Source organism: Neoarius graeffei, chromosome 18, assembly GCF_027579695.1.
Source record: "Neoarius graeffei isolate fNeoGra1 chromosome 18, fNeoGra1.pri, whole genome shotgun sequence".
NCBI classification, from domain to species: Eukaryota; Metazoa; Chordata; class Actinopteri; order Siluriformes; family Ariidae; genus Neoarius; species Neoarius graeffei.
In genome coordinates, this window is record NC_083586.1 from 5,839,863 (window position 1) to 5,856,407 (window position 16,545).

The 16,545-nt window shown below is 45.3% G+C and overlaps 5 protein-coding genes across 5 annotated transcripts; 4 read left to right on the forward strand and 1 right to left on the reverse strand.

The window, feature by feature from the left end:
- Positions 1-8,166: 8,166 nt before the first annotated feature.
- LOC132865885 (histone H1-like) lies at positions 8,167-9,009 on the forward strand. Its single transcript, XM_060898397.1, has one exon. The coding sequence runs from the start codon at positions 8,191-8,193 to the stop codon at positions 8,764-8,766; it is 576 nt and encodes a 191-aa protein (XP_060754380.1). The 5' UTR covers positions 8,167-8,190; the 3' UTR covers positions 8,767-9,009.
- A 235-nt stretch (positions 9,010-9,244) lies between these two features.
- LOC132865897 (histone H2A) lies at positions 9,245-9,709 on the forward strand. The gene has a single exon (XM_060898406.1). It carries the CDS (start codon positions 9,260-9,262, stop codon positions 9,644-9,646), a length of 387 nt encoding a protein of 128 aa, XP_060754389.1. The 5' UTR covers positions 9,245-9,259; the 3' UTR covers positions 9,647-9,709.
- A 342-nt stretch (positions 9,710-10,051) lies between these two features.
- On the forward strand, positions 10,052-12,874 carry LOC132865891 (histone H3). The gene is made up of 2 exons (XM_060898401.1): positions 10,052-11,070; positions 12,798-12,874. The coding sequence occupies exon 1, from the start codon at positions 10,359-10,361 to the stop codon at positions 10,767-10,769; it is 411 nt and encodes a 136-aa protein (XP_060754384.1). The 5' UTR covers positions 10,052-10,358; the 3' UTR covers positions 10,770-11,070; positions 12,798-12,874.
- LOC132865910 (histone H2B-like) lies at positions 11,544-12,208 on the reverse strand. The gene has a single exon (XM_060898418.1). It carries the CDS (start codon positions 11,916-11,918, stop codon positions 11,544-11,546), a length of 375 nt encoding a protein of 124 aa, XP_060754401.1. The 5' UTR covers positions 11,919-12,208.
- A 142-nt stretch (positions 12,875-13,016) lies between the features above and the next one.
- On the forward strand, positions 13,017-16,128 carry LOC132865913 (induced myeloid leukemia cell differentiation protein Mcl-1 homolog). The gene is made up of 3 exons (XM_060898420.1): positions 13,017-13,088; positions 15,227-15,480; positions 15,627-16,128. Exons 2-3 carry the CDS (start codon positions 15,229-15,231, stop codon positions 15,738-15,740), a joined length of 366 nt encoding a protein of 121 aa, XP_060754403.1. The 5' UTR covers positions 13,017-13,088; positions 15,227-15,228; the 3' UTR covers positions 15,741-16,128.
- Positions 16,129-16,545: the final 417 nt, after the last annotated feature.

The following is a 16,545-nucleotide window of genomic DNA, read 5'->3' on the forward strand; positions in this document are numbered from 1 at the left end:
CTATGAAGGTCGCAGGACTCACTTTGTGCAGCTATGAAGCTGACATGAATCACTTTGTGCAGCTATGAAGCTAACATGAATCACTTTGTGCAGCTACGAAGGTCGCAGGACTCACTTTGTGCAGTTATGAAGCTAACAGGACTCACTTTGTGCAGCTATGAAGCTAACATGAATCACTTTGTGCAGCTATGAAGCTAACATGAATCACTTTGTGCAGCTATGAAGCTAACATGAATCACTTTGTGCAGCTATGAAGCTAACATGAATCACTTTGTGCAGCTATGAAGCTAACATGAATCACTTTGTGCAGCTATGAAGCTAACATGAATCACTTTGTGCAGCTATGAAGCTAACATGAATCACTTTGTGCAGCTATGAAGCTAACATGAATCACTTTGTGCAGCTATGAAGCTAACATGAATCAATTTGTGCAGCTATGAAGCTAACATGAATCAATTTGTGCAGCTATGAAGCTAACACGAATCACTTTGTGTAGCTATGAAGCTAACACGAATCACTTTGTGCAGCTATGAAGCTAACACGAATCACTTTGTGCAGCTATGAAGCTAACACGAATCACTTTGTGCAGCTATGAAGCTAACACGAATCACTTTGTGCAGCTATGAAGCTAACACGAATCACTTTGTGCAGCTATGAAGCTAACACGAATCACTTTGTGCAGCTATGAAGCTAACACGAATCACTTGGTGCAGCTATGAAGCTAACACGAATCACTTGGTGCAGCTATGAAGCTAACACGAATCACTTTGTGCAGCTATGAAGCTAACACGAATCACTTGGTGCAGCTATGAAGCTAACACGAATCACTTCGTGCAGCTATGAAGCTAACACGAATCACTTCGTGCAGCTATGAAGCTAACACGAATCACTTCGTGCAGCTATGAAGCTAACACGAATCACTTCGTGCAGCTATGAAGCTAACACGAATCACTTCGTGCAGCTATGAAGCTAACACGAATCACTTCGTGCAGCTATGAAGCTAACACGAATCACTTCGTGCAGCTATGAAGCTAACACGAATCACTTCGTGCAGCTATGAAGCTAACACGAATCACTTCGTGCAGCTATGAAGCTAACACGAATCACTTCGTGCAGCTATGAAGCTAACACGAATCACTTCGTGCTGCTATGAAGCTAACACGAATCACTTCGTGCTGCTATGAAGCTAACATGAATCACTTTGTGCAGCTATGAAGCTAACACGAATCACTTTGTGCAGCTATGAAGCTAACACGAATCACTTTGTGCAGCTATGAAGCTAACATGAATCACTTTGTGCAGCTATGAAGCTAACATGAATCACTTTGTGCAGCTCTGAAGCTAACATGAATCACTTTGTGCAGCTCTGAAGTTAACATGAATCACTTTGTGCAGCCATGAAGTTAACATGAATTACTTTGTGCAGCTATGAAGCTAACATGAATCACTTTGTGCAGCTATGAAGCTAACATGAATCACTTTGTGCAGCTATGAAGCTCGCAGGACTCACTTTGTGCAGCTATGAAGCTATCATGACTCATTTTGTGCAGCTATCACCCTAATACGAATCACTTTGTGGAGCTAGGAAGCTAACATGAATCACTTTGTGCAACTATGAAGCGAACATGAATCACTTTGTGCAGCTCTGAAGCTAACATGAATCACTTTGTGCAGCTCTGAAGTTAACATGAATCACTTTGTGCAGCCATGAAGTTAACATGAATTACTTTGTGCAGCTATGAAGCTAACATGAATCACTTTGTGCAGCTATGAAGCTAACATGAATCACTTTGTGCAGCTATGAAGCTCGCAGGACTCACTTTGTGCAGCTATCACCCAAATACGAATCACTTTGTGCAGCTATGAAGCTCACATGAATCACTTTGTGCAGCCTAGAATTTCATATGAATCACTTCGTGCAGCTATGAAGCTAACATGACTCACTTTGTGCAGCTATGAAGCGAACATGACTCACTTTGTGCAGCTATGAAGCTAAAATGACTCATTTTGTGCAGCTATCACCCAAATACGAATCACTTTGTCCTGCGAACTACATAGCTGCACAAAGTGATTCGTATTTGGGTGATAGCTGCACAAAATGAGTCATTTTAGCTTCATAGCTGCACAAAGTGAGTCATGTTCGCTTCATAGCTGCACAAAGTGAGTCATGTTAGCTTCATAGCTGCACGAAGTGATTCATATGAAATTCTAGGCTGCACAAAGTGATTCATGTGAGCTTCATAGCTGCACAAAGTGATTCGTATTTGGGTGATAGCTGCACAAAGTGAGTCTTGCAACCTTCATAGCTCCACAAAGTGATTCATGTTAGCTTCACAGCCGCACAAAGTGAGTCCTGCGAGCTTCATTGCTCCACAAAGTGATTCATGTTAGCTTCACAGCCGCACAAAGTGAGTCCTGCGAACTACATAGCTGCACTCACTTTGTGCGGCTGTGAAGCTAACATGAATCACTTTGTGGAGCAATGAAGCTCGCAGGACTCACTTTGTGCGGCTGTGAAGCTAACATGAATCACTTTGTGGAGCTATGAAGGTTGCAAGACTCACTTTGTGCAGCTATCACCCAAATACAAATCACTTTGTGCAGCTATGAAGCTAACATGAATCACTTGTACAGCTATGAAGCTAACATGAATCACTTTGTGCAGCTATGAAGCTAAAATGAATCATTTTTTGCAGCTATAAACCTAACATGAATCACTTTGTGCAGCTATGAAGCTAACATGAATCTCTTTGTGCAGCTATGAAGCTAACATGAATCACTTTGTGCAGCTATGAAGCTAACATGACTCACTTTGTGCAGCTTTGAAGCTAACATGACTCACTTTGTGCAGCTATGAAGCTAACATGACTCACTTTGTGCAGCTATGAAGCTAACATGAATCACTTGTACAGCTAAGAAGCTAACATGAACACTTTGTGCAGCTATGAAGCTAACATGACTCACTTTGTGCAGCTTTGAAGCTAACATGACTCACTTTGTGCAGCTATGAAGCTAACATGACTCACTTTGTGCAGCTATGAAGCTAACATGACTCACTTTGTGCAGCTATGAAGCTAACATGACTCACTTTGTGCAGCTATGAAGCTAACATGACTCACTTTGTGCAGCTATGAAGCTAACATGACTCACTTTGTGCAGCTATGAAGCTAACATGAATCACTTTGTGCAGCTATGAAGCTAACATGAATCACTTTGTGCAGCTCTGAAGCTAACATGAATCACTTTGTGCAGCTCTGAAGTTAACATGAATCACTTTGTGCAGCCATGAAGTTAACATGAATTACTTTGTGCAGCTATGAAGCTAACATGACTCACTTTGTGCAGCTATGAAGCTAACATGAATCACTTTGTGCAACTATGAAGCGAACATGAATCACTTTGTGCAGCTCTGAAGCTAACATGAATCACTTTGTGCAACTCTGAAGTTAACATGAATCACTTTGTGCAGCCATGAATTTAACATGAATTACTTTGTGCAGCTATGAAGCTAACATGAATCGTTTTATGCAGCTATGAAGCTAACATGAATCACTTTGTGCAGCTATGAAGCTAACATGAATCACTTTGTGCAGCTATGAAGCTCGCAGTACTCACTTTGTGCAGCTATCACCCAAATACGAATCACTTTGTGGAGCTAGGAAGCTAACATGAATCACTTTGTGCAGCTATGAAGGTCGCAGGACTCACTTTGTGCAGCTATGAAGCTCGCAGTACTCACTTTGTGCAGCTATCACCCAAATACGAATCACTTTGTGCAGCTATGAAGCTAACATGAATCACTTTGTGCAGCTATGCAGGTCGCAGGACTCACTTTGTGCAGCTATGAAGCTTTCATGACTCATTTTGTGCAGCTATCACCCTAATACGAATCACTTTGTGCAGCTATGAAGCTAACATGACTCACTTTGGGCAGCTGTGAAGCTAACATGACTCACTTTGTGCAGCTATGAAGCTGAACCATGAAACAACATGAATCATCAAAGTGATTATTTTTAGGGTTGCAGCCACGCAAAGTGATTATTTTTTGGGTTGTAGCAGTGCAAAGTGATTCGTGTTAGGATTATAGCATCAGGAAGGAATTCCACAGTTGGGTTCACATCTGTTTTGATGTTGTCCGAGTAGAGCTCCAGGAGTGTGGAATAAAATAACTAAAAGGCTGCAGCAGAGTCTCTGCCTGGCCTAGTCTTCCTGTTGGCACATCAAATTCCACCAAATCCAACACCACAACTCGCCCACATAGACACACACACACACACACCTGACACACACACACCTGACACACAAGGGCAGCTGGTGCATAAGGGCGATTGGGCAACGCACTCCCAAAACGAAAAAAAAAAGGTTTTTTTAAAACAAACTTTCACCAGTGCTGCTCGAGGCCATTTTAATCTGTCTCTGGGTATCATTGTCCAATCAGGGTGGTCTTGCTTCTAGTGTACCGCCCCTTTTGGGGCGATTTCAGTCACGCTGAAAATCGCCCAAGAGTTCACTGATAGAGTCCCATGTTAATATATTTTTTTTCTCCTGACTGACACTTCAATGCAATCTCTATGGGTTCAGGGAGTGCTTGCACTAACGTGCTTACGTTACTGCGCAGCGCGGCAAAGTTGCGTTCCATCGACATATAAACATAGATGCCGCCTTCTGCGTAGAATCATGTCATCCTCGCCGCCATATTGGATGTGGCAAAGTGGAGATTCTTCAACCGTCTCTGGTGTAGCTTCTAGACCAGTGATTCTCAAACTGTGGTACGCGTACCACTAGTGGTACGTGGGCTCCATTCTAGTGGTACGCCAAAGAATCACTTAATTAAATATAAATAAAATTTAAAAAAATATAATAAAACGTGAAATACTATCCATAATATCCGAATGGATGAAAATATCTTATCAACCGATGACAAGAAAATGAAAGGAGATACAAATTAAGTTAATAATTTTAAAAAGTGCTTCTGGGTAGCCATACGTAGCGTACGTACGCATTCCCGCCGGTTCCGCTGACAGACGGTTATCCGCCATTGGTAGACTAGGCTGTGATGGGAAAAGGTGGAGGTGGCTTTGCTAATTCTGACGAGTACGACAAAATTACTGTCGTGGCTTAAATCCGTGAATGGGAGTGTGGATCAGGAGAGAGGGAGAACTGAAGAGGACGTGTGTGAGCCGAGTGCAGATGCTAACGACAGTGGCAAAACCAGCCCCAGAACTGCTAGCAAACGGCAGAAACCAGTGAGGAGGAAGTATGACGAAAAATACATAAAACTGGGATTCATTTGGAGCGGGACAGAGGAGCTGCCCAGGCCGCAGTGTGTTGTATGCGGGGAAGTTCTGAGCAATGAGTCCATGAAACCATCGCATCTCAAACAGCATCTTACAACCAAACACACAGCACTAAAGGACAAACCAATGGATTTTTTTTTTTACGAAAACGTGATGAACTGAAGCAGTCCAAGTCCACCATTCTGTCCTATGGTACACCTGTAGCCAAAGCACAGGAAGCTTCATATCGTGCCAGCCTCCTGATCGCCAGAGCCGGTAAGCCGCACACAATCGGGGAACTGCTGTGTTTGCCATTAGCCAAAGAGATGACACGTATCATGTGTGGAGAGAAAGCTGCCAGAGAGTTAAACTTGGTGCCGCTTTCAAATGACACCGTGTCAAGGAGAATAAACGACATGGCTGATGATGTTAAAAAGACACTGATTGAGCGCATTAAGAACAGTAGATATTTTACCATACAGCTTGATGAGAATACAGATGTTGAAGATTTGGCCAATTTATTTGATTCATTATTTAAGTACAGTGTTTTATTTTCCTATATTTAAACACAGTGTTACTGTTCAAAGTACTGTGTGTAATGTTACAGTGGCCAACAATATTAAATATACTTGTTAAATAAAACCTCCGCCTTGTTTTTAATGAATACTTAGGCCTACTACGCTACTGTATTTTAATGTTGGTCATTATGGTGGTACTTGGAGAGCCAAGTATTTTCTGAGGTGGTACTTGGTGAAAAAAGTTTTAGAACCACTGTTCTCGACAGTAGCCGAGAATAAAGATGCCTCATTCATGTGCTGCGTTTAACTGTACCAACAGGTTTACCGTCCAAACGAGATCACATGGGATTACCTTTCACAGGTGAGACTGGAAAAATACTTTTCAATACTGTTCCTGCAGTCGTCAGTTTCCCAGCTCATCTCCACCGGGGGGGTGTAGAGTTATAAGCAGTGAGAATTAGAGAATACAGTGCCACACTATGATGAACGTTTTTGAACGTATGATGAACGTTTTTAACCTTTCTGAATGCGAAAGAATCAGTGATGTATTTTGTTTTGGTATGACATTAGAACCTGGCCGAACTCAGTTTGGCGCTCATTCAGCTCACTTTGTTCAACGAGAATAGGTCTGTGTGGCGACTCAATAAATAAAATAGTACATTTTTATTTTCATTCACTATTTCCAGTTTTTCCACTATTTTCATCATTTATCAAATTCAGTCTTGTCGGTTGGTTATTTTGGCCTCAGGTTTCGGTAGCTTGCTACGGTATGCTGACTGATTAGCTTACCTGAGCTATCTATCGCGTATCTGTCGCTGGTTTGCAGTGTACAGGGTATTTCCCACACTATTTATAACCATCACATTAAAAGTTATGTGTTGTTTTGATGCCTGTTTGTTTCCCAAATATATACGTGTGTGTCTTAATGGGTGAATAAAAGGCATCGAGTTAAATATTATTGTAGAAAGGGGCTTTATGAAGTTCAGTCCATTTACTTGCATTGGTTTACGGGGAAGATTTGCCACATCCAATATGGCGGACAGTCTGACGTATCCCAGCAACGGGCCACCAGGCTCAATGCGGCGTCTATGTTTATATGTCTATATTGCGTTCGATACGCTCAGTTTCTGAGGTGAGATGGATGCGGAAAGCAATTCAGTGCAGTCCTTAAAAGAAGTTCCATTTAGTCAGCGATCAAATTGAGCTAAATTGGCAACAAAACAAGCTGGACCCCCTCGACCAAATCTAAACATAAAACAAATTTCGACAAGGGGGGGAATCATATACTTGAGGTTTTACTTCAACATGGTCCCAGCGCAAATCCTGGTGAGCTGGCTGCGAGGACGCCTCAGCGGTTTTCTGCTCCCCCTGCTTACTTTTCCACCCTGGAGGGGCTCCACGGACAACACTGCTTCGACGGTCACTGGAGTTTCGGACATGCATCATTTGTCGGAGAAAATAAAAAAACATGAGTCATCAAAGATTCACATGGGCAGCTGCCTGAAGTTTTCAGCTTTTGGGAGAGTGAACATCACTACAGAACTGGCTGAGGGCTACAGGCTAGCAGTTCACCGCCACAACGATGAGGTGAGCAAGAACAGGCACATATTAAACCGGCTCATCCAATGCGTGAGATTTTGTGGAGTGTTCGAGTTAGCTCTACGAGGCAAAGACGAAACTGAGGGCTCCAGTCACCGTGGTGTTTTTCTGGGTTTGGTTGACTATTGACTTGCTACCCAGGTCAATTTACTTCAGTCCTGTGGACATTTATGGTCCGTGTAGACATAACGGGGGAAAATTGCCCCCCTGAAAAAAAACTCAGGAGCCGCCACTGCTGACACACACACACACACACACGGCCCCCAGGCGCGCGCACACTCACTCCAAAGCTGTGCTTTCCACAGCACAAAAGCGGCTCCGTTTCCAAAACTGCACACTACACTCGGACAGTGGAAATCCATCAGGGTCATTGACAGGGCTCTCCTTCCTTCCACTCAGCCCAGAGCGCTTACAGCGGCCACGCCGTTTCTCAGCCCGTTTTTACACACGGCATCGCACAAAGCGCGCAGCCCGCCGGCTCGAGCCGCACCGTGCTGTTTTATGGCCACTGCGCGACACGCTCGGTCTGTACCTGGGCCTGCTGGAGCTCGGGAGGAACGAGAAAGCCCGTTCTCGCTAAACGTGTGCTCGATCGCTTTGGATCTTGTCTTCCGAGTCTTATTTTCACCGAGAAACGCCGTGAGAAAACACAAGTGCGAGTGTGTGACGGCAGCGCGCTCACTCAGCGGCAGCGCGGTTGAGTCTCAAACGTTCTCATGAGCGCTTTTAAGCCCCGCCCCCGGCCTCCGTTTCCCACACAGCGTTTCACTCGCTTCCGCTCCGGAGCTCCGAGACAGATGGCAGAAGTCGCTCCCGCCGCCGCGCCGGCCAAAGCGCCCAAGAAGAAAGCAGCTTCAAAAAGCAAGAAATCAGGCCCGAGCGTCGGCGAGCTCATCATCAAAGCGGTTTCTGCGTCGCAGGAGAGGAGCGGCGTGTCCCTCTCCGCTTTGAAGAAAGCTTTACAGGCCGCCGGATACGATGTGGAGAAGAACAACTCCCGCGTCAACATCGCCGTCAGGAACCTTGTGAGGAAAAGCGTCCTGGTGCAGACCAAAGGGACCGGTGCGTCTGGCTCTTTCAAGCTGAACAAGACGCAGACCGAAGGCAAGAAGACCGCCAAGAAAGCCGCGCCCAAAGCCAGAAAGGCGGCCGCCAAAAAACCCACCGCGGCTAAGAAGCCCAAGAAGATAGCGGCCAAGAAACCCGCCGCCAAGAAGGCGAAGAAGCCCGCCGCCGCCAAGAAATCCACCAAGAGCCCGAAGAAGGCGAAAAAACCGTCGACCCCCAAAAAGGCTGCCAAGAGCGCGAAGAAGACAAAAACTGTAAAGCCCAAAACGGCCAAGGCAAAAAAGGCGGCCCCCAAAAAGAAGTGAACATGCTTGTATGTTTAATGTTTTCTTTCCCTAAACGGCTCTTTTAAGAGCCCCCCATGTTTTCGTTGAGAGAGCAGTATTCCATATTCACTCATGATATCAGATGCTGCTGATTGTTGTGCGGAGTTGATTCCTGCTTTACAAAACGGTGACAGGAGGGCGCTGGGAGAACCATGAACTGAGTCAGGGCTGATGGAACTAATAATTTACATTTCTATACATCGATATATAAACTTTATAATATATATGCCTATATTCCCTTCTTTCCTTTTTCATATATCTCTCTCACACACACACACACACACACACACACACCAGTGGGATGGTTGTCACGCAGGCTGACGCTGGAATTTGACGGCATATTTGTGATTGGTTCTTCTGCCACAACGATCTTAACCAATCAGAGAAGAGCCGTGTTGTCTTTATCACAAAGGGCACGAGATACAGCGCTTTTTATTTCAGAGTTGTTCCTGCAACAGATCTGAGCAACAGAATGAGCGGAAGAGGAAAGACCGGTGGTAAGGCTAAAGCTAAACCTAAAACTCGTTCATCCAGAGCCGGACTCCAGTTTCCCGTGGGCCGTGTCCACAGGCTCCTGCGGAAAGGCAACTATGCCGAGCGTGTCGGCGCCGGCGCTCCAGTTTATCTGGCCGCCGTGCTGGAGTACCTGACTGCTGAGATCCTGGAGTTGGCCGGTAACGCCGCTCGTGACAACAAGAAGACTCGCATCATTCCCCGCCACTTACAGCTCGCTGTGCGCAACGACGAGGAGCTGAACAAACTGCTCGGCGGAGTGACCATCGCTCAGGGTGGTGTGCTGCCGAACATTCAGGCGGTGCTTTTGCCCAAAAAGACCGAGAAGGCCGTCAAGGCTAAATAAACTCACCCACTGCTGCGTTCGTCAGTCCCAAAGGCTCTTTTAAGAGCCACCCATCTATGCTCAAAAAGTGCAATTTTTTTTAGTCCTTTCCCAGGTTTTGGGGTATTTCATCTCATCTCATCTCATCTCATCTCATTATCTCTAGCCGCTTTATCCTTCTACAGGGTCGCAGGCAAGCTGGAGCCTATCCCAGCTGACTACGGGCGAAAGGCGGGGTACACCCTGGACAAGTCGCCAGGTCATCACAGGGCTGACACATAGCTCCAGCATAAAAAGAATCCATAAACAATATAATCAAGTGGTGTTAATAGTAGTGATGCATTTTATTTATAAACCATTTTAGTCGTAATAGTATAACACTAATAATAACAGTAGTGTGCTGGCTATAAAGGAAGGCTGATGGGTGAAAATAGATTATGACGGCGCTGTCCGTGCGGCGATTGAACCTACAAAACGCGCTAAGCTGCGCTGTTGGCTCTGCGGAGCTGCGCGAGCGGCGATAAATTAGGGACGGGTGTGGCTGTGTTTCAAACTGTGTCGGCGGGAAAAGACGGTCCAATAGCGAATAGGTGACGCAGCGCGTTCTCGCCAATGACAGGCGACCGCGTTCAAGACGCCCAATGAGCGCAGGGCGCTGTTAGAGTTGAAAAAGCCAGCGTCCGCCGTTGCCGTTTATTCTGTTTCTCATCTGTGAAGTGCAGAGCTCACCGCCATGGCAAGAACCAAGCAGACGGCCCGTAAATCCACTGGTGGTAAGGCGCCGAGAAAGCAGCTCGCCACGAAGGCTGCCCGTAAGAGCGCCCCCGCTACCGGCGGCGTGAAGAAGCCTCACCGTTACAGGCCCGGCACCGTGGCTCTGAGGGAGATCCGCCGTTATCAGAAATCTACTGAGCTGCTCATCCGTAAGCTGCCCTTCCAGCGCCTGGTAAGAGAAATCGCTCAGGACTTTAAGACCGATTTGCGCTTCCAGAGCTCGGCTGTCATGGCACTGCAGGAGGCGAGCGAGGCATACTTGGTCGGCCTGTTCGAGGACACTAATCTGTGTGCCATCCACGCCAAGAGAGTGACCATCATGCCCAAGGACATTCAGCTGGCACGCCGTATTCGCGGAGAGCGCGCTTAAACGCCGACTCCGTCTAACGCACACAAAGGCTCTTTTAAGAGCCACCTCACTGTCTCACAGAAACGAGCCCGTCTCCATCCCCTGCACGGAACACCGTTCTGTTTGAGCTCACGGTTCGAGTGGAGTCGGAGCAGTGAAACAGAACAGCTGTTAGGACACAGTGGCCAGAGTTCTAGAACTTCTCGCGGTTTGACTAACAGGTTTTTGTCCCCGTCCTTTTAGATATTGTGGTGTCTGAGCGCCGCTTCAGTAATCAGAAGAGAAGCAGAAAGTTTTCTCCGCTGCTTGGAAATGAGCAAAGGTAATGCTGTATTTAATAATTGGTTTGTGTATCAAGGTCAAATCTTTGTGCGTATTTCAATACATTTATCACTTCACACACGTTTTGTGTTTTTAACAATGGACATTGTTACAAGGCAGATTTCCATTTATCCGCAGATATAAAACATTCTAAATATTTCTAATAACACAGACTACTCAATAGAAGTCACTACGCAGCACCCATATAATTTTTACTCTACGTTATTTTCGCTTTTTAAGTAAAATAGCTCGTTTATTTACTTCTTGGATGGAGGCTGGTTTTCCTGATTTGGCCACATGTGGAAACTTTTCTCGGTGTATTTTCCGTCAACAAATATTTATTAAACTCTGCATTTAGTATAAAACAAGGGAACAGCACACAGGGAGAGACACGAATTTGCTCTTCTATGAGAAAGTGGGTGGCTCTTAAAAGAGCCGTTGGGTTGCTGAAGGCGGCCGCAGCAGCAGCGCACTTTACTTGGAGCTGGTGTACTTGGTGACGGCCTTTGTGCCCTCAGACACGGCGTGCTTGGCCAGCTCGCCAGGCAGTAAAAGGCGCACAGCGGTCTGGATCTCTCTGGAGGTGATGGTGGAGCGCTTGTTGTAGTGAGCCAGACGAGAGGACTCACCGGCGATACGCTCGAAAATGTCATTGACGAAGGAGTTCATGATGCCCATAGCCTTAGACGAGATGCCGGTGTCGGGATGAACCTGCTTCAGAACCTTGTACACGTAGATAGCGTAGCTCTCCCTCCTGGACTTTCTGCGCTTCTTGCCTCCTTTACCAGCCGCCTTGGTCACGGCTTTCTTGGAGCCCTTCTTGGGCGCGCTTTTAGGTGGCTCGGGCATGGCGCTGCTCCTCGGGTAAACTGTAAGAGAATGAATAAGGCCCGCCTCGCGGCCGCTCTATTTACAGGTCCGCAGTGTAATTAGACACGAGGCAGGAACATATTTTATTGGCCAGAGTTCCAAACCTCCTCATACGGGGCGCCTCCTACCGCTCCGCCCACTTCCTTCCCCTCCGCCTCGCTTTGTCTCCCTTCCCGCCGTTTTATATTCACAGCACTGATGGAAGAATTTTATAGATAAGAATTCATTCCATTCTTATATTTCTATTACCACCATCTGAAGCGTTTCTCTCTCACACACAGCTTTCATATAGAAACGGTTAAGTATTACTGATGTTACTCGTGTCTGCAGTTTCCTGTTCTCTGCTTCATTTTAAATAGACTTTATTTTCATTCAGATTTGCATCAAACAATACACATTAGAACGAGATTTCGTTGCTGTGGCTCAGTGTAGTGCAGAACGAAACAGCAAGTATATTACCTGAGAAATATATATATATATATATATATATATATATATATATATATATATATAATTTCTCAGGTAATATACTTGCTGTTTCTTTCTACACTACACTGAGCCACAGCAAAAAAAAAGAAAAAAGCAGCAGCTGTGTGTGTATATATATATATATATATATATATATATATATATACACACACACAGATGCTGCTTTTCTTTTTCCCCTCTCACACACACTCTCACGGAGAAAGAGCTCTTTGTGGATGTTTGGGTGGCTCTTAAAAGAGCCGTTGTGCTGGTGCGGTTCAGTGTCGGAGCGTTTAACCGCCAAAGCCGTACAGAGTGCGTCCCTGGCATTTCAGGGCGTACACCACATCCATAGCGGTGACGGTCTTTCTCTTGGGTTTCCCCTTTAAGCGCTCCACTGGACACTTTCTCACACGGAGGAGGCCGACAGACGGGCTGCTGGAGCCGGGATTAATGCAGGGAAAGCGCCTGTGGAAAGCCAGTCAGATCTTGAGGAGAGAGGCTGTGAGGAGCTCCTGAACCCGGAGCTGGAGACGGAGACCTACGAGCTGCTGAGGCAGTTGTTCCGCTCTCACACGGGCCTTCCGGTGGAACACAGGTGGAATAAAGCGCACTCAGCACTGCCGAGTCTGTAGAGAGTGGTGGGGAAAACCATCTACCGCCACCGCATCGCATACACCGGTGAGCTTTACCGCACTACCAGGGGCTCATGGCCATCTCTGTCTAAGAGTTACTGGCGATTGGCTTTGGGTGCGTTAGTCCCATTTTCAGGGACTTTAGCTTCATCATTGAGTTGAGCAAAGTTTGATCATAATTTTACCTTTTTCAGATCCCAGTCACAGTAATTTATCAGTTTTTAGACTGAAGGATCTGATTCTGAATCATTTGGTTCTCAGAATGCTCTGTGAAACCGTTCTGCTGCTCTGTTTAGATTTAAACCCTGATGTGATTCAGTTCAAAACACTATTTGTTTTGATCTGAACTGGGTTTAAATCTAAACATTCAGCTCGCTACTCAGAGTTTCTTCAGCGTCTGTCAGTTAGTTTACAGAAGCCCAAACACTGCAGTGCAGGATTCTCTATTACAGGGGAACAAGCACTTTAACTCAGTGAGATATTCACTTGGCTCATAAAATAACCTTTATTTAATAGTGACTTCATAATTTAATTTACGCTGTTTAGGTTCCATAAGCTTATTTTTATATCGTTAGAGTGCTTTTTGTGTCAATTGAAGTTCATCTTGCCATACAATTACCCAATCATGACACAGCAGGCGGATATTACTAGCCAATCCTGTTGCAGGAGGCGGGCATTATGTGCCACAGGGACAGTCTGGACTTCAAAGAATTTCCCCACATTGTTTCCCATAAATGTTAAAGTGCATTATGGATATTCTGTGCTTTACAGGACACAGCATTTAATACTGAATGTTGTAGCACACAGGATCTTTAACTGTGTGCTGTCGGGTGTGTGTGCGCACAAGTTGAGTAAAGTGCTGTAGGAGGTGTGTAACTGGAGCCCTTTTTAAAGTGGAACTGCTGTCTGATTAATACTTAATTTATCTAGAAGTTTTCTCTATTTTCTGTTCTGTTTATTCTTTCATGATGCTGCTGGAATTTTAATTTCCCTGAGGGAACACTCCCAAAGGGATCAATAAAGTTCTATCTATCTATCTATCTATCTATCTATCTATCTATCTATCTATCTATCTATCTATCTATCTATCTATCTATCTATCTATCTATCTATCTATCTATCTATCTATCTATCTATCTATCTATCTATCTATCTATCTATCTATCTATCTATCTATCTATCTATCTATCTATCTATCTATCTATCGTGGAAACTGGGTTCCTGGAACTCTGCTTATTTTTAAACATGTTTATCAAACACCAGCGTACTTTCTCACACACACGGGCAGTGGCAGATAATTCAGTAAGATTAAGGTGTGTGTAAATGATCACATTAGTGAAGGTGAAAATAAAGCACATGAACGGGGGCAAAAAGCAAGCAGTAACTGAACACATCACTGCACAGACAGACAGAAGTGCAAAGTAGATTACACACAGACAGGAGGAGACCGAGTCCGGTCCTTTAAGGGGAGTGTCCTAGTGCCCAAGGAACAGAGAGAAAACCGTGAATGAACACACACATGGGGAGATGAAAGGGAAATGAGGAAACCTGGATGCACACACAAAGTAAGGGGAATTCTGGGTAATTTGTCCCCATGCTGGGAATTTCAGGGAAAGATATTGTTTTATTTTCCTCAGGACAGAGAGACACTGACTCCTACAGGCAGATGGACTGCAAGAAAAGGCAGCTTTATTGTAGTAAGTACAGTTCAGTAGTTGTGTGTGGTGCAGCCATTCGGGGGACTGGGTGTGGGAGAGGACGGGTCCAGCTATCGGGTTGAAGATGTTCCGTAGCCTGATAGTCCGTGTGTTAATAGTCCTGTGGCGTTTTCCATGTGGTAGAGGGACAGACAGGTGGTGACCTGGATGGCTCAGGTCTCTGGTGATGGTGCAATGTTCCTCTGTAGTCGACTAGTGTAGATGGAGCGTAGGTTAGAGAGCTCTGTCCCGTTGTCTCGCTGAGCCACTGGCACCACTTGGTGTAGTTTGCAGTAATGCACAGTAGGTGAGTGTACTCTCTGTGGTGTGGAGGTAGGCGTGTTGTCCTGCGTTTCCTCAAGAACGGTCTCTGCTGGGCTCTCTTCCTGGGGGGGGGGTCAGATTTTTTTTTTAACGTGGAAGCTCAGGAACTTGACGCTTTAGATCAAGGGTTGGATGATTATTGTCTACCGTGTGTGTGTTACAGGCATGGTGCGGCAGCTGTTCGACGAGAACAATAGTCTGGACGGTGTTGGCTCCGTTTTGAGCGGTGTGTTTGACGATGGCATGATTTCTTGGGGACGCATCGCAAGTGTTCTGGCTCTAGGTGCTGTGGTGTGCGAGCGGCTGAAGCAGGACTGTGTGAAGGAGCAAGAAGAGGAGTGTGTGGACATTGTTGCTTTACAAATCTCCTCCTACCTCACTACAGACCTGCAGCACTGGTTCATCAACAACGGCTGGGTGAGTATATTGATGAGACTGGTTCAGAACACACACACAATCCTGCCTTATGCCCTCATGTTGTTGTAAGTATAACTCTGGAAGTGTGTGTGTGTGTGTGTGTGTGTGTAAGTAACTGTGTTTTTCTAATTGTGTTTGTGTTGCAGGATGGTTTTGCGAAGTTCTTTTATGTCGAGGATCCCGAGTCCACAGTTTGGAAGGCACTAATGGCAGTGGCCGGATTCGGAATAGGGGCATGTCTCTTAACACTGATGCGATGAAGTGAGTGGAGGCAGAGGTGGCCACTGTTACTATGGCCACACTGTTGTCTGTCTTCCTAAGGAAACGAGGACAAATGTGCTTGTGCTTTTCTGGGCGATCGCAGAGACACTAATAAATCCGTATGTTTTATGAAGACTGAGCAAAGTTTATGTTATGTCACTCAATACTATTATCAGTTTATATTCAAATAAAATTCCCCTCACCCAGATAAACTGCCCCTGTCTCCATGGGGAGGTCACTGCGCTGTCCTGCACATGGCAGAATTTCAGCTGTTTAACTTTCAGTGCAAGGTCTGGCATGGTGAGGGCCCTGATTGTGTGAGGAAATTCAGAGCTTTCCTGTTTGGAGAAAGTCTTAGTTTTTTAAATAAACACTTCAGGCACTGAATACTGTGTGATGTGTGTTCATTTCATTGCCCTCTGTGTGTGAAAACATACATTTTGCATGGATTCCAGGTGTGTTCTGCCTGGTTCTTTATTCAGGTGAGAACATGGCAATTGCTAGGTTGCATCCGACGTCATCTCTCCCTCATTAGGTACGCAAGACATGAAGTGATGGTCGGCTAAAGTCACTGTTCAGAAAGCATTACTATCGCTGGGGGTAGGGCTGGGCGATATGACGATACATATCGTGGGGACGATAGAAAAGTGTCTATCGTGCCCTTTCTCTTCTATCGTTTCTATCGTGATAAACTAATTTTATCAATTATTACAGCAAATATATAATTTAACATAATTTTGTGTTGTCACTATGCACGCTCTAAGTTTATATAAAGAAGAATAAAAAGATTCTTAGTAAAGAAAC